This window comes from Pelophylax lessonae (assembly GCF_965119305.1).
Source record: "Pelophylax lessonae genome assembly, chromosome: 5".
In the NCBI taxonomy this organism is placed as follows: domain Eukaryota; kingdom Metazoa; phylum Chordata; class Amphibia; order Anura; family Ranidae; genus Pelophylax; species Pelophylax lessonae.
In genome coordinates, this window is record NC_138772.1 from 149,053,308 (window position 1) to 149,071,980 (window position 18,673).

General features: G+C 40.6%; 1 protein-coding gene across 2 annotated transcripts in view; it reads right to left on the minus strand.

Annotated features, from left to right (window-relative positions):
- Window positions 1-18,673, minus strand: part of ZNF385D (zinc finger protein 385D) — a 473,768-nt gene that overhangs the window by 73,888 nt on the left and 381,207 nt on the right. For both annotated transcript variants that reach the window (XM_082259105.1, XM_082259106.1), the window contains one exon: window positions 12,225-12,387. In XM_082259105.1, coding sequence (XP_082115231.1) covers window positions 12,225-12,387 — 163 coding nt within the window. The remainder of the gene's footprint in view (window positions 1-12,224; window positions 12,388-18,673) is intronic.

The window sequence follows — 18,673 nt, forward strand, 5'->3', positions numbered from 1 at the left end:
CCTGTGCAATTGTCTGTTATATTAATGCAGTGCAAAATTGCAAAATAGGGCCTGGTCAGGAAGGGGGGCAAATCCTCGCGGGGCTGAAGTGGTTAATGAGCTATAAACCATTGCTTTTGTGAGCATATCAAGTGTCTTGCCACTTGATATGGTCATACATTTTCCAGGTCAGCGGCTCACCAAGTAGTAAGAAATGGATCAAAATAACAGACTTGAAACTTGCGTCCTGAAAACAAAATGGAAGCTGTCATCATTTTCAAGTTAAAGGTAATGACCTATAAGAATGCTCAGGCAGCAAAGGGTTAGGTAAAGCTCTGGTTCTAATGATCATTACGACACGTGGTTTTTATTAAAGGTACCTTACCTATGCATTTTCAGATTTGACAGGTTTATTTAAATATCAAAATAAAATTCATATTTAATATAGTTTTCATTTTATTTAAATTTGATTACATTTTAGTCTCCCAAAACAATGTTGTTTCAAGAACTATAGCATGTATTAACAATCATAAACATTTAGACGTGCAAGATGGTTTTGAACTCAGACACAAATGATTTCAGTCTTTCAGTTTTATAGGGGATTCTTGTACATAAACTTTCAGGACTACAGAGGTCTCTTCATCAGACAGCACATTGAATGTCACTGTAACACCTTGCTACTCTGATATATTGGTCTATTTCTATGCATTATTATCAGTGAGCCAGTCTGCTTATTCTGAAGTAAATGTGCACACACCATACACACTGGAAAGCTTGGTACAAAGTATTATGGTAGTGGTTATGAATTAAACTAGCAGAAGTAAGAATTTGTTGGTGTTAATTATGAACTCCCTGAGATATCATTAGGATATAATTGCTGCGTGACTTTGCAACTGCTGTGAAGCATAAAAAAACATCTCTGCTTTATTAACTTAAATGTTAATAGTTCTATCTCTTATCTTAAAACAACATTTGCAACTCTGGTTATAAGGTAAATATTTCTGTATCGTTTACTAAATGACATGCCTTCCTACGTCATAAGAGGGTGTATTATATTATATACAATTTTAAAGTGGAGTTCCACCCAAAAGTGGAAGTTCTGCTTTAAGAAATCCTGACCCCCTGACATGCCACATTTGGCAAGTCATTTTTTTTGGGGAGGGGGAGAGGGTACCTAGTTTTGACAGGTACCCGCTCCCACTTCTGCAATATTCTGGGACATGTCAGAGGTGGCAGAAGATTTCCCGGCCATTCGGGACGTGTAGCTGCAAGCTGTCACAGCCAGGAGCCCACACTAGTGATGCCGGTGCCGGGAGAGCCAAGGGAGCGAACCGGGGCTTTGGGCGGCCGCATTGCTAGATCGTGGGACAGGTGAGTGTGTGTTTATTAAAAGTCAGCAGTTACACTTTTTGTAGCTGCTGACTTTTAATTAACATAGAAACGGCTAGAACTCCGCTATTGGGTTGACATATTTGACACTTGATACATACTTTTACATTTTTGGGCTAAAAGGTATATGATCCCATTTGCAAACAAGCCTTCCAATAAAATGAAAGGAAACCATAAAATGAATTAAATCAACCACCTCCTAAGCCTTTTTATTGGGCAATGAGCTGATCATTGACAAACGGGGCTTAATACCAATCTTGTCATTGTTCAATTATACATTAACTATCAGCACTAGGCTACAAATGTGGTATAGATATATTTCCTATTAAAAGAGTCTATGATATCTGGAAAATCTTACTGTTAAAGCCCAATTTTTGGGTGGAATGGGGATCATTTAAAACCACTGTTGGGGCTTTTTTTCTGTCTGTGACACCACTGGGGAGATCTTCACTGAGGACAAGAATAGAGGGGAACAGACTTAAGTGAGACTGCAATACACCAACAAGAAGAAAAACTAAAAGAGGTTTTAAGTCTTCCCAAATCGGCAGAAAAGTGTTATTCGCTGTGCTTTTTTCTGAGAAATTTCTCATTTCTTCCTTTTTAATTGACAACCTGTTGCTGTGGCAGGAAGTAAGAGTATATCTCTTATACAAAAGAATAAAAACCTGTTCAAGTTTCCAACTCTCTACCACTCTACAAAGCAAAAAATGTATTGGGCTTTGAAGATTGTTTTCTAAAGATAATTGGTTTAGTAGTTAGTAAAGCTTAAACCATATACAGTACATATTTTTTGCTAACAATATTTATAATCCATGCAGTCAAAAAACGGTAGAGTAATAAACATCAAAGGTTCATACATATTGTCATGGTTGTGTAAGTGTATTTCAGCAGCTGTGAATGTGTTTAGGTGGATCAGATAAAGTGGGAGATTTGGGGATAACATTTTGCCAGTTTTTTAATTATTATTACATGATGCAAATCCATTAAAAAAAAAAAAAAAAATTAAAAAAATCAATTTCAGGACCTTGAACATATTTTACTAATGAAAGCAAACTCTAAAATACTTTTAGGATATTTACCATATGTAAATAAAACAATGGCGATTTCAAGTTGTGTACATTTTGAATACTGTACATTAGGTGCATACATACAGTACGTACAAGAAAAGTTGGAAAATATTGCATATAAATCTATGCAACTATGCCTCAATAAAGTAAAAATATTATATGCAAGCTTCTATTTAAAGTGCAGAATGCCCAGATGTGGTTGTTTTATGGACATGTACTAAAAAGTGCAGCACTTTTCAAATAAAACTCTTTTCTTGTGACTGGACTTCTGCAAGAAATTTCCCAGGTAGTTTTTTTCCCCCTAGGTTCACTGCACACAGGAGGGGAAGTGGTATTTCTTCTTCTCCCCCTTTTCTTGGGGAATATACATTATAGTTATTGTAACAGAGTCTATACAGATTTATGCTTGCATTATACCTTGTAGTAGTTTGATGATTACCTACTCTTACTTTTTGTGTTGATATATTTTTTGTTAGTGTTGGCAAGTGTTGCCATATATATGTCTTACATTTTAATCATTTCTAATAAATGTTATATGTTATACATCTGTGCCAGTAAAGTCCATGTTTTTCTATTTTCCATTTGATTGATAGGATGTGGCACATTTATACGTTATAGATGCGGCCAGTTGGCTGCCACCTGGTGGTGCATTTCTCACTTTGTAGGAATATTTTATTCTTAAAGGCATTTTCTTGTGACTGGACCTCTGCAAGAAGTTTTCCAGATAGTTTGTTTCCCCTAAGTTTACTGCACACAATTTTTCACAAATTGCTGAATAGAACAAATAGGGCACATAAAGCTATTGCAAGCATGCACAACATCCAATGATGACTAATTTATTAAAAAAGAGAGCTTCTCTTTATCAATGCAAGTTATCATTGTATTTAAAGAGAGCCTACAATTCCAATGCATAGTTTCAGTTCTAAGAAATTTAAAAGAATGTAGAGAAATCTATGCATTACCAAGCCACAACAACCATAACCAAAAATGTTATACTTATCTAACAGTCATTTTCCTTTCCTGATGCAAAAGCATGACAGCATACACGTATGGGTATAGGCTTCGCCCCTCACCCAATCAGGAATGGTTATACTATAAATGAGTCGCCTCCCCCAAGGCGGAATTCTCTTAGCTATACCTAAATGTGAAACACCCAAGGGAGGGACCTGTATGCTGTCATGCTTATGCATCAGGAAAGGAATATTACCATCAGGTAAGTATACAATTTTCAGTTTTCCTGACACAAGCATGATAGCATACACTTATGAGATGTAGCACGCCAACAAAAACCCATAAGGGAGGGCCATGCTGAAGGGTTTTAATCAGTATATCCTTAGACTCATTTAGAACTGAAGTCAACTCCCATGCTTCCAATGCTGCTTGATTACCTTTATAATAGGCTAAAATGTTTTTTAGCATATGAACCTAGTTGGTATCCTGTAAAAATAATTCTGGACATATGAATTCTGCCCATGAGCACACCACCTGTCTGGTAAAATGGGTTCTGCACTAGATTGATGGATTCATCTCTGCCCTATAAGCCCCCTGGGCTACTTTGACCCAAGATGATACATAGTCCTAGTGGATAGTGAAAGTCTTCTTCTGATACCACCAGGCCTGAAGAGGCCACTGTCTGACCTTCTAGAGAAGGGCCACTTCCATGTATTTCTTCCACATCGAGTCCACTAGCCAAGCTTGTGGTGACTTAGACATTTTAGTTTGAACATGCTAGAAGGGCGATGTCCTGTTCCAGATGCAAGGATGCAGACCTTTGTATGGTGCTGGAGAAGAAGAAACTAGAGCTATTTTGTTTGATAATGGTAACAATAAGGTAATTTATGGCTTGACGCTTGGATACCTGAAATCATTCTCCCAGACATGATTGCCTTAGGAAATAGTGCTTCAGTGTCACAGAAAATATTGAGGAAGTCTTGATCAGAAGAATGGAGGAGTGGGACAACCTTCCCAACACTAGTTGCACTGCAAGTTCTAAGGGGAAAGAAGGATCTGTACAGGCCTTTCAGAACTGGTTTAGCAAGATGTGTGGCCATCACTGGATCTCAGGAAGTGAGGACCTGACCAAGACTTGACTACCATTTAATCCCTTATCTCAGCTTACTTGCAGACATCTTAATCTTTACAGTCGGGAGCAGAGGATTCCATCCCTGAATTCTGTGAGGCTGCCCATGTTCTAGTATACCTGAAGTTTGTAGCAGGTGCCCTGGCTTCCGCAGGGTTTCAAATACTGAAGGTGAGACCCCTAGATGAGCCTTCCATACATGGTCTCCCAGCTGCTAGATCTAACTTGGCTGAATTTTGATTCATTTGGCCCCACTGTGTAAGGTCTGAAATCTCAGGAAGGAGATAAGGAGGTTCTTGGGCCACAGACTTTACTTGAGGACTGTGCTGCCACGCAGCTTTAACTGTCTAGCAGTTGTTATTACATGTTGTGTTATGCTATGTTATTGGTATCTTCCTTGCACCCCTGCTGTTTCTGGCTAGATGGTTTCTCCCATCCTCCATTTTCCTGCTGTAACTCCCATTTTGTTTAGTTGTTATGAGGAGACTGCAGAGTGTGGAAGCTGTGTAACTTCATTGGAAATTTACCTATGGAAAAGTCTCTATGTTTATGCCTTTGCTAACTTGAAGCATAACGAAGCATTGGAGAACACCTCTGGAGTCTTTATTCATTGAGTAAACTATCTGTTAAAGTCATCATTCAACCTGCTGCACACACTTTCAGACTGGGGGTCTACAAGAAGGTCACAGGTACAATCGATGCTGAGACAGAACAGTAAATTTCCAGGAATACACAGCTTCAGAGAGTACATTTCCATGAAGAATCCATCACAGACGGAGCCACCTCCAAGGGCCACCTTCTCCGCCACTGCAGACCAGTGGAGATTCAACCCACCACACGCTTCACACATGGGCGGAGCATGGGAACGTATGATTGGGATGGCAAGGTGCATACTGGATTCTATGTTGCTTGATGTGAGTTCTTCACTTCTTACCCATGAAGTACTTATTACATTCCTTGCTGAGGTCGCAGCAATAATCAACTCAAGACTGCTGACAGCTGTATCCACAGACCCAGAATGTCCAACTGTTTTAACTCCAGCTGCATTATTGAGCCGGAAAATTGGACAGATCCCAGCGCCAAAGAGCATCTTTGATGAAAAGGACATATATAAACGTCAATGGAGATATGCTCAATACCTTGCAGATTGTTTCTGGGACAGATGGAGGAGGGAATACCTCACACTTCTTCAAGGACGTAAAAAGTGGCAAACCCAGAAGCCTAACTTAAAGGAAGGGGACCTGGTTCTTCTAAAAGACAAGCAAACCAATCGGATCCAGTGTCCAGTTGGAGTTATTACAAAGGCCATTGCTAGTGATGATGGAAAGGTCCGAAGTGTGGAAGTCAGGATTGTAAAGGACGGGAGCCCAAAAACCTTCCTGAGACCAGTCACTGAGACAGTCCTAATTATGCCTGCTTCCAAAAATTCTGATTCAGTGTTATGTGTAGGAGTCACTTAGACCTCTAGCATAGTTAGCTTAGAGGAGAGGGCTACATAGCATTCTACTGTATGCAATGTTAATTGTATGTTTATGGAAAATAATTGTGTAGTGGTATCTCACGATACCAGGCGGGGAGTGTGCTGCCACGCAGCTTTAACTGTCTAGCAGTTGTTATTACATGTTATGTTATGCTATGTTATTGGTATCTTCCTTGCACCCCTGCTGTTTCTGGCTAGATGGTTTCTCCCATCCTCCATTTTCCTGCTGTAACTCCCATTTTGTTTAGTTGTTATGAGGAGACTGCAGAGTGTGGAAGCTGTGTAACTTCATTGGAAATTTACCTATGGAAAAGTCTCTATGTTTATGCCTTTGCTAACTTGAAGCATAAAGAAGCATTGGAGAACACCTCTGGAGTCTTTATTCATTGAGTAAACTATCTGTTAAAGTCATCATTCAACCTGCTGCACACACTTTCAGACCGGGGGTCTACAAGAAGGTCACAGGTACAATCGATGCTGAGACAGAACAAGGACACTGGGGCCTGCAAGACCATCAGGACATTTTTGCCCTCACCACAGCTGGACGACAGTGGATCCTGATGAGGAGCTTGGAGACCACTGGGTCTGGTGGTTATATAGGCTAACCTGCCGACCCAACTGGATGTTAATAGATCTACTGCTTCAACTTCTGGGAAGCTCCTTCTTGCAGGAATAACTTCCATTCATGACCATAGAGGTTACTGTCAGGTAAAGATTCATTGAACTGTTTGCTGGTCAAGGGGCACACTCTTGACATTCAAGACTTTGAATCTTACAGTGTCTGACAGGAAGTTCTGGGAAGCCAGAACACAAAGAACGATGAGATGAGACATGTTCTACTGTTGGCAAACCTGCCTGAATGGGAGATACCTTTGACATAAGTTTAATAATATTGTATTCCTTCTTGCCATGAAGGTAGGAGTTTACCATTGCCGTCTTTTTGGAGCATAACTGAGGCCTCCTAGGCTGTGTTGCCTAAACGACTTCAACGCTTGGAAATTATTGCACCCCTGATGTTAGCCACTTAGTCCTCCATTGGCATATGTCATTGACCTTGAGCTAGGAGGTTACTGAGGTGAATACCAAGAAAGTGAATAGATTGGGATGATTGGTATGCCAGGAAGCTGATAAACGCTGAAAAGATTAACTATCTTTAGCCACCACCAATGGGACTTCTCTCATATGTGGGGTCATCTTCTATGGAGTAGGAAGCAAATCTTCCATTACCTTAGAAGGTCAGATTATAATGTTCTCAGTCTTTCATTGAGTCCAACCGACTGCATGGATTACTGCAGGCTATTTCTCGACCATTTGAGACCATGGGATATAAACAGATGGGATAGAGCCATAACTTGCCCCAAGTGAGAACCTAATACTATCACCTTCACTGAGGGCAACTTTACAGTATTCTCCTGAGTGTCCAGAATGTCATTATTATAATGGGATGAGCTGGTCTTCCTCAGCTGATGATCTGTCCAATTTTGATCTGAGTCTGTATCAGAATTTGCCAGGACCCGGAGGATGTTGAGTCACCCGCAGGCTGTTGTCAAGCTATGGAACCTGTTGCCCTTGGCCACTACTGGAAGCAATGTTCTGGAACATGTCTTGAGTATGTGGAAAGGCTAAAGGTTGCTGAATGAACCTGAAGTGAAACTGTCAGAAGCATGGGTGTACCAAAAAGCCTATGTACACATCAGCTAGAACTAGAGAAAAACTACAGCTGCTTTATATGATGGTTTGAGTGATTGTTATCAATGACTCCAATAGAAGTTTTGGATTTTGATTCTTTGTTCCATTTCCTGCCTAAATCTGTTTTCGACTAAGAACAATGGATCGATGGCTCACCGTTGGAACAAGATTTGGTAACATTTGCTTGAAGCTTTAAATAACCATAGTGGAAATTAGAGGAGTTGGAGGAGTGGGAAGAAAATTCCAACGACTTCCTTACTGCACAGGCCTCACCGATCCTGAGCCTCATCTGCCCAAATTTGCAATAATTCCTGCAATAACACCTACTGGGAAATTTCAAGTGAAAGGAACTTTGCTGCTCCTAGGGAGGAGCAGACTTGGATTTAGGCAACCAAAGAAAGATGATTATGGGTCTTTCAATCTCTTCTATAGCTCTTCTCAGGCCCTGTCACCAACGCTTTGTTCTAGGCCTCGGTGACTAGCCTAAGTCCCAAATCTAGAAATCACTGATTCCATCCTGAATAGCAGTCAATTCACTTTAAAAAGAGGTATATGCAGTCAGTGGGTTAAGCCATAGGGCTTGACTAACCACACAGAATACTAGAGGAACAGCATACTGCATCGCTAGTCACTTTAATTTCACTCATGGATCACCCACCACAGAGACTTATTACTGGTCCAGTTTGCCTTCAACGTTTCTACTGAGAACCATATAGCCTTGGCTACTGAAATAAACTCCCATGCAGGACACACAGCACTACCCAATGGTAGAATAAACCTTAATTTCCAAATCCATATTGCTGTTCCCATGCCTCTGCAAAGGATATTGTATCATCTACTGTCAGACTGCACTTCTGGCTTGTCTGATGAAAATTCCTCGGTCAACTGCCTCTGAAGTAAAGCTGGGCTCTACAGAAAGGATCTTGCATCCCCTGCTAGCTTGAAGACACATCTGGCCAATCTGATGAAAGCTCCTTGGCGGGCTGCTTTTGAGGCAGAGGTACCCTTTAAACAAACTTAGCTGTTTAATTAGCTTAGTACCTGAGTTTGAGGCTTAGTACTAGAGATCCACCCAGTCAATTTGAACAGCGTCAAAACATCTGCCATTTTGTTTACTTCATAGCATCTTGGTTGGCTTGTCAGCTAACCACACTTCCCATATCGCCCAGGATGGTCTTTATTGTGATTTCCTTTAGTCTGCCCCCCCTGGCAACACCTTGAATGATTAGCCGTTTTTTCACAGCCAGAGAGGACTTGCCACTGTTGAAGGAACAAGTTGCCTCTTTTCTTTGGGGAGTGGTGCAGGTATAAAGGGCTGGAGAGTTTTACCATCCATACTGCCTGCACACTCTTTTTTTTTAACCACTTGCCGACCGCCGCACGACTATCTACGTCGGCAGTCAGCCCCTCACAGGCAAACTGACGTAGGTCTACGTCGCTTGCTTGTGAGGGTCTAGGGAGCGAGCGCGCGCCCCCGGAGGCGCGCTCCCGCTCCCGCGTGGTCATGGACCCCCCCGCGTGTGTGACCGGCGGACCCGATGTCCGCCGGTCACTCTGCGATCGGTGGGGGAGAGGGAGAAAGTCAGGCGGCTTGTGTAAACAAGCTGCCTGTCATTCTCCCCTGTGTATGAAAGATGATCATACGGTTCTACTATGTAGAACCGTTGATCACCGTTCATACATCTGAAGCCACAGCCAATCACAGTAGAAAGCACGCCCCTAGGGACACACATAGCCCCTCCCTTTCAAAAAAAGTTAACCCCTTCACTGCCAGTGTATTTTTACAGTAACAGTGCATATGTATAGCACTGATTACTGTAGAAATGTCACTGGTAACCCCAAAGTGTCAAAAATGTCAGTCAAGGGTCCGATCTGTCCACCGCAATGTCGCAGTACCGCAAACAAAATCGCAGATCGCCGCCATTACGCGTTAAAAAAAAAAACAACAAAAATGACAAAAATCTTTCCCTTTGTTAGTAAACGCGATAACTTTTGCGCAAACCAATCAAAATACGCTTTTTGCAATTTTTTTTACCAAACATAGGTAGCATAAAACAAATTGGCCGAAAATGTTAAAAAATTTTGATTTTTACATTTTTTTGGGGGGAATTTCATATAAAAACATGTGAAAAATATTGCTATTTTTGCAAAATTTACGCTCTTTTTTTGTTTATAGCGCATGATCAAAAAATCGCACAGGTGATCAAATACCACCAAAAGAAAGCTCTGTTTGTGGGAAAAAAAGGACGCCAAATTCGTTTAGGTACAGCGTCGCACGACCGCGCAATTGTCCGTTAAAGTCACGCAGTGCCGAATCGCAAAATACCCCCTGGTCGTTTAGCAGCCAAATCCTCCGGGGCTTAAGTGGTTAAATTTAGGATAGTATACCTATCTGACCCTCACCTTAATGATCATGGTTGGTCTCTGGGTAAGCTCATATCTCAAGGATATGAGCTGCAGGTTTGTGGTCATAATAAATACCTGGAAGTACTGGCTAGGACATTAGCATTAATACACTTTCAGCGGCCATCAACACATCCATCTGCAGACATTAAAGCAGCAAATGGACCTATATGCTTCTGTGAGCTAGGACTAACCCCTCAGAAAAAGTAAGTACCAATAGAGGTGTAATAGACAAATTACTTAAGGCACTATAAACTTAAGCAGAGCACTGAACTTTACTCCAGCATTTAGACATAACAGGTTAATGCATAACAATCATTAAACACATAGCAGCCCTTAATGTATAGCAGCCATCAATGTTTAGCAGCCAAAAGCAGGCATTAAATGCATAGCAGCCATACAGTGCATAGCATATAGTCATTAATACTGAAGCTTTACTAGCACAAGGAAGGGTTAATATACTTTAGACTAATAGCCCTGGCAGAATAACCTACACTAGGCCACTGGTCTGTAAAGGTTAAAAACAGCAAACCCAGGTATTAGAGCATTAAGCAGTAATCCAAATCTGCAGAGCCAGGCATTGCTGAATTAATAGGAAAGACTCAACATTGCACAGCAACACCTGTATATCAGGCCATGCATTAGCAGTAATGCAGACAACAAAACCTGTGAGGCATTAATGAAACAAACAGAACTATAAACAGTGAATTGATTTACTTTGGTAGCCTGACATATTAACTGCATAATGATCATGAAAAACCAGGACAGCCTATGGTTTAGGATTACCTACCTGTGTAACACACATCCCTGACTGGCTCTAAGGTGATGGGAGAGGTTCTATTCCTGAACAAGTGGCCAACAATACATCCCCAGGCAGCCGTCCGGGGCTCCCGGTCGCTACTACAGCAAACCAGAAGTTATCCCAACGTCATCGTGCTGCTCCCTGTTGACCGCAAGTCTGCTGGGCACCATCTCCATAGACACATCCATCTTGAAAGGACAGACTGCAGTACAACCACAGGAAGTAGACAAGGAGCAATCTTGGAAGGGGGCAGCCACCCTAACAACAATGCCAGCATTTTGCAAGGGAAAAAAACATACACAGAGTGCCAGACTAACCAAAGAGTGTGTGGGGCCACAACTCACCAGGGAGGAGGGACTGGATCAGTCCCAACAAACAACCAGGCAGAACTGTTTTACCTGCATCCAGAGATCAGTATCCTGCATCCCAGTACCTGGACCTGGGAGAGGCCTCCCTCATATAGGCGGTTTACATCCAAACAAAGGGAGCTTTGTCAAAGGAGAGGCTGAACCTGTGCAGCTGGCCAAATGAATCCAGCAGGGCAAAAATAAAAATCTATTTTCCATAGTTATAACCGGTTGAGCATTAGAGGAGCAAAAAGAGAATGCCACGTTGGGGAGGCGACTCATTTATATAGTATAACCAGTCTTGATTGGGCGAGGGGCGGAGCCTATACCCATACATGTATGCTGTCATGCTTATGTAAGGAAACATGCTTTTGGGCTATCCACACAAGAGCTTGGGCAAGTCTCTATATTTAAATGTCTATTCAAATGTGATATAATCTTCATGAAAGTTAAAATGAATACTGTTAATGCCCGTATCAATGAAATATCTCATCATTTTGGCATACAAGGGCTGATATAGCATTTTTCATCATCCAATCCCAAGAGATAGCTTTGTAATCATTTTAAATAAGCAGTTTAGACAAGAGTTGAACTGATTTTGGTTGGGGAGGCCCCAATCAATTACAATACAACCCTACCTGTTTCAACCAAATATTTGATAAGGACATGGACATGTAAAATGTGTTTGTTCAGTAAATAAGTTTGTCTTTTATGGGTGACTTAGATGAAGATGATATTAAACTTAAGGAGCTACTCATGCAGAAACCCTCAAAATTCCTAAAGTTTCACAAACGCCCACTCACCACTGTATCTACTTCATTTGATCAATCATTGATCTACCTGTGTTTCTGAGTAAATACAAATATTGTTAGTTTCGGAGTGGTTGGAGACCCCACAATATAGATCAACACAACTAATTAATATGACAAGTACATCATTGGACTGATAATGAAACAAGAAAACAAACAAAAGAAAATTATTGCCTAACCTGTTTTTTCAGAGTTGCCATTAATGGCATTGGTAGGGATGGAATTGAAGATAGTCTTTGCGTTGTCCTTGAGAGTAAAAGTTTTCTGCTTAATTTTCATGGCTTCCAGTGCTTTGAGCTTCTTGGCATGTTTAGTGCCTTTGTAGTGGGCCGAAGCCTGGCTCTACAAAAGAAAACAAGATGAATTAAGCAATTAGGCTCGTTTCTAGACTTACATTTCTGTATTAACACAAATATGTCAGTTATTCTTGGTTAAAATAAAGTGAACAAAACAAAACCAAAAAGCCCTTTGTTTTTGCATTAACCTCCTCCCACCCACGCTATAGCCGAAAGACGGCTACATTGCGGGCTCTAATTTCCGGGAAGCAGTCTTTATACTGCCTCCCAGTAACAGGCTCCCCGCCCGCGAGCGCGCATCGGGGAAAATCTGTGTCGGCCGTTTCCCTTGGACACAGCCAATCACAGATCGTGGTGAATGGCCAATTACAGCGGCCATTTACCACGTGATCGGAACGTCCAATGAGAGATGATCTCAAATGTAAACATATGAGACCATCTCTCATTGCCAGCTCTCCTTCCTCACACAGAGACTGCGTGTGAGGAAGAGGTGAGCTGCTCAGCGACACAGAGAAATGTAATCAGGGCACGATCACCAGTGCCTGATTACACAAGAGGAAATAAATGCCATAACTGCCCACCATCAGTGCCCACAGTGCCCGCCATCAGTGCCCCCCATCAGTGCCCACAATCAGTGCCCATAGTGCTGCCAGTCAGTGCCCATCAGTGCCTGCTCATCTAGGCACTGATGGGCACTGACTAGCAGCACTATGGGCACTGAGTGTGGGCACTGATGGTGCTGCCCATTAGTGCTCATCAGTGCTGCCCAACAGTGCTTATCAGTGCCACCCGTCAGTATCCATCAGTGCCACCCATCAGTGTCCATCAGTGCCGCCTCTCAGTGCCCATCAGTGCCACCTCTCAGTGCCCAGCAGTGCCACCTCTCAGTGCCCAGCAGTGCCACCTATCAGTGCTCATCAGTGCTGCCTATCAGTGCTCATCAGTGCGGCATATTAGTACCTCCTCATCAGTGCCACCTCATCAGTGCCCATAAGTGCCACCTCATCAGTGCCCATAAGTGCCACCGCATCAGTGCCCATCAGTGCAGCCTATCAGTGCCCATCAGTGCCGCCTCATCAGCGCACATCAGTAAAGGAGAAAAATGTATTTATTTTCAAAATTTACTCACAGAAAACGAGAAAAAATTTTTTTCAAAATTTTCTATCTTTTTTCTTTTTTTTTTGTAAGAAATAAAAAACCCAGAGGTGATTAAATACCACCAAAAGAAAGCTCTATTTGTGTGAAAAAAAATTATAAAAATTTCATATGGGTACAGTGTAGCATGACCGCGCAATTGTCATTCAAAGTGTGAGAGCACTGAAAGCTGAAAATTGGCCTGGGCAGGAAGGGGGTGAAAGTGAAGTGGTTAAATACAATTAAAAAAAACTTCTTTGAATGTATGTTTAAACTTGTCTCTTTTCTTTATTGTTTTATTGCATACCATTATCTTGTTTTCAAGGGCATGGTCAGGGGCAGATTCTGTCTTCACTGTCTAGGTAATCATCAATGTGAGAGATAATGTATGTGCAGGCGCCTACTTCAGCACCCTTCTAAATCCTGTCGCTACAAGTAAATCATAGTCTATTCTGATAGAAATAGATCCTGTACGTCTTCATTCATGTAGAAAAAATGTCCCACTAGAGCCATTGTATTTAAGTGTACATGTTTAGCATGTTAAATTAATATAAAAACAACAAAACATTTGTGCTGTAGACACAGAAAAGGTAGGAAGTACGACGTCTGCTTGTTTGTACAAGAAAAACTGTAAAATGGAGACTCTTTAACCAATTCAATACAGGGCACCTTTACCCCCCTCCCGCACAGACAAATGTTCAGCTTTCAGTGCTCTCACACTTTGAATGCAACACTGTAACCAAACAAAAGTTTTACATTTTTTCACACAAATATAATTTTCTTTTAAAGGTATTTAATCATCATTGGGGTTTTTATTTTTTATATACAGTAAGTGAAAAAAAGACAAACAGTTGAGGAAAAAAAAAAAATTTTTTTTTAGTTTCTATTATAAAATTTAGCAAAAGGGTATTTTGTGTTCATACATTTGGGACAAAATTTATACTGCAACATATCTTTGGTTAAAATACCCCAAATTAGTGGAAACTATTTAGGCTGGCCATACACTATACAATTTTCTTGTTCAACTTTCCTTTAGATTTACCAAAACCATGTAATATAGGGTCAAACCTAAACACTTTCAATTTGTATGCAATCAGGCAGGCCCTTGCACTACATAGTTTAAGGTAAATCTAAAGGAAATTGAATAAGAAAATTGTATAGTGTATGGCCAGCCTAAGTCTCTGTGAAAGTTAAAGAGTCTACAAGCTATGGTGACAATCATTAAAAATTGATCACACCTGATCACACCTGATGTACTGATGGCTTTCTTGAGGCCCTGAAATGTCAGGACAGTACAAATACCCCCCAAATTACCCATTTTTGGAAAGTAGACACTCCAATGTATTTAATAAGAGGCATGGGGAATTTTTTGAAGTTGCAATTGTTTCCCACAATTCTTGGGAAAAATGAAATAATTATTTTTCTTTTTTTTTTTTTTACACAAAATTGTCATATAAACAATTTATTTCTTACACACAGCATATATATACTTGCAATTACACCCCAAAATACATTCTGCTACTCCTCCTGAGTATGGCAGTGCCACGTGTGTGAGACTGTTTCACAGCCTGACCACATACAGAGGCCCAACATCCAAGCAGCACCTCCAGGTGTTCTAGGAGCATAAATTGCACATTTAATTTCCTAACTACCTTTCACATCTTTGAAGGCCCTGGAGCACCAGGACAATGAAAATGCCAACAAAAAACATTTTGGAAAGCAAACACCCCAATTTATATTCTATAAGGCATGGGCTGCAGATAGGTACTCAGGTACTCTGATGGGCTGCAGAAAGGTACCCTGGTATTCTGATGGGCTTCAGATAGATACTCCGGTACTCTGATGGGCTTCAGATAGGTACTCTGGTACTCTGATGGGCTGCTTATAGGTACTTGGGTACTCTGATGGGCTGGTGACAGGTACTCAGGTGTTCTGATGAGCTGAAGACAGGTACTTGGGTACTTTCATGGCTGCAGATAGGTACTCGGTACCCTTATCGGCTGAAAATAGGTATTCAGCTACTCTTATTGGTCAGGAGACAGGTACTGTTACCGCGGTTTGTTGACATTTGTGACCGGCATGGTAAAGAGCCACTTTAATTGGCTCTTTACCCTGATCAGGGATGGGCTGTGTCCGGGGAACACACTTTATCCCCAATCACTGCGTTGTGTGCCCCTGGTGGCTTAAACGAGCGTTGTTCACAAGGAGTTTACATGTGACTAGCTGGGATTTTACACAGCCGGTCAAATGGTAAAGAGTAATTTTCATTGGCTCTTTACCCTGATTGGAGATGGGCTGTGTCCAAGGGACAGGCCTCATCCCCGATCGCCATGCTGCGCGCCCTTCGGAGTGCGGCAAGATCATGTGATGTCCCACTGGAGGGATGAGAGGTTCCCGTCCTGTCTGCGTCATTTTACAATATGCCGATTGGGAACCGTTTAAAGTGGTTGTAAAAGTTAAAATCACATGAAAGAACGTAAGCCTAATATGTTTTGCTATGGCTGCCAATTTTTATTGGAGACATGGTAATACCTTTGTTTAAAAAAAGATTGTTACTGCATTGTATTATTATAAATACAGATACATTTAAATAAAAGATACCATATGAGTTTTTAAAACTCTGAATAACCCTGAGTTTATCATTAATAACTATTTACTTATATGTAGAAATAGGAGTTTAGGGGTATTTTTTAAAAACAACTAGTTAATTAAAGAGAAGATGAGTCGGAAAGATGTGAAAACAACACTAGTTTGCACACTGCTTAAAAGGGAAACAGTTTTCGTATTTTCCCTTATTCACACTTTTCTGTAGCTGTCGGTGTGCAGTGGTGCAGAAAACTACAACACTGCTGCAATTTTCCACACCACTCTTCAGGTGAACTGTGCGAAAACGTATAGAAAACACCGGCAGTAGGGGAAATCCAATGGAAAGTTGGGGTTGATTGGCGTGGTGGGGGAAATTACAAGAACCAGTCTGTCTGTATGGATTTCCATGAAGCAGTTGAAAGCTGTTTCTCCTCCCCCAAGGCTTTCAGCTGCTTAATGGAGAGCCATACAGGGAGATTGGTTCTTGTAATTATCATCTCCAACTGTCCATCAGATTCCAACTGCTGTCCAGGGCCCCTGTGTGCTCCCCTGGCCCCACCTCATCCCCCTGCAGTGCTTCCGGCTTTTCTTCTCTCCTCTCCAGCTGGCTGCTGCTGGGGATGCTTTCAGGATGATTAGTGGGGAAAGGGGCCAGTAAATTTGTAATTTACCGGCCCCTTTATTTTCTGAATGAACACAGTGAGTGATCAGTACTGATTGTTCCTGTGTCCATTCGTAACTGAAGCATAGTAAACTGTGTTTGCTTTTCTTCAGGTTATGAATGAACAGGAGCCTCTGTCTCCTGATCATTCATCTGTACTGCAGATGAGGCTACAGAGAAAATGACTGGTGAATGTCTCAAAAGTTGCTCAGACCCCTGATATTTCACCAAAACCCCCAACAGGGCAGTTACAAAAATTGTAAAACAATAATAATAAAAAACAAAATTGTAAAAAATATTTAAAAATTTTAATAAACAATACAAAATAAAAAACTACTAAAACCGCCTACTGCTCTACTGACACCATCCATTGCCCTACTGACAGGATCCACTGCCCTTCAAAAGCATTAAGAAAACATGTAAAAATTAAATAAATTGCAACAAATAATACAAAAAAATAAAATAAATACAAATATAGAAAAGATTCTCTTGAAAATGCAGTGTGAATGAACAATTTGTTTGTGCGGCTAGAGCCGTATGTTACTCTATGGGGATGCAGTGGCTGTACAAACACAGGTCCAGATTTGACAGGTGTTGGCTGTGTTTGGGGCCATACACATGCATCCACACACCTGTAAAATTAGGAACTGTGGCTGTGTTCATACAGTCACTGCAACCCCATAGCTGCACAGAGCTCCAGACACATAAAAAAGTCTGGTTTGCGGTGCACAGGCCACATCCCTCATGTGAATGAGCCCCAAGACTTCATTCACATACAGGGCTTTATTTATTACCTCAGTAGAGTTTTTGCTTTTAGATTTAGCAGAAATTTTATAAATTATGTTTTTTTTTATGTCCACTAATAATGATTTTATTGTATTTTTTGTGAAAAAGAAATGATGACACAAGAAATAGTCAGAAAACACATTGAAAAAAAAAAAAAAAAAACAACTAAATGCAAGGGGAAATAAAAATCCTGACAGAGATTCTACCTTTCCTACTTTATCCATACTAGATACACAGTTTAAATGTATTATATAGAATTTTTTCTTTACACACATATGAAGAACAAGGACTAATGTCAAGCCATACGTTTGGATCTTATCAGGGCTACAATAACTTAAATGTGAAAAAAGCTTAAGGTACCACTATAGCAACTATAAAAAATTGAGTACTATTAAATTTTTTATTAATGACACTCAATGTGCATACATGGAACAAACAAACCCACATGGTCTTCAGCGTGTCTCAATAAAAAATAAAAAATAAATAATAAAGGACTCTTGCGATGTACTGCAACATAGATACATACAGGTATACATGGCTCACTTTTGTAACACACAAAATAATGCATGGTAACACAGATGCGCAAGGTGTACATGTCACCTTAAACTGTACTTTTTTATTTATTGGATCATTGCAGCTCAATTGTAATCTTAAGGAAAATTTTTTTGAAGTAATCAAATGTACAATGATTTAAAAAAAGTATGCTGTTTATAATCTAGAGAAGAATTTAGGGATTATACTAAGTTTAGGTCTTAAAAGTGCAACTGGAACAGAGGAATTGTCTTCCCCATATTTTTGCTGTATATGCTATGGATAGAAGACAGTGAAGGACATACGTTGATTATTTTGAGTTACACCTTAAAATGATTGAAGGCCAGGAGAACAAACAAGAGGGACACATGTGTCCCAAATACTCCATTTTGTTTTAATGTTTTACAGTTTTTTTTCCAATAGTTTTTAGATATGGATGTATTTCAGATTTATGTAACTCCATCATTAAAAAAGTTTCATTTTTACTGGTTGCAAAATGTTTATGCACACTGTTTTTAGTCGATGTAAATGACAGCCAGTGAGTTAGAGCAAAACAGGATTGTGCTTGCATAGTAAACGAGTTCATCATTAATCATGTCCTACATAAACCTTACACTGAGTGAATCTGTATTCA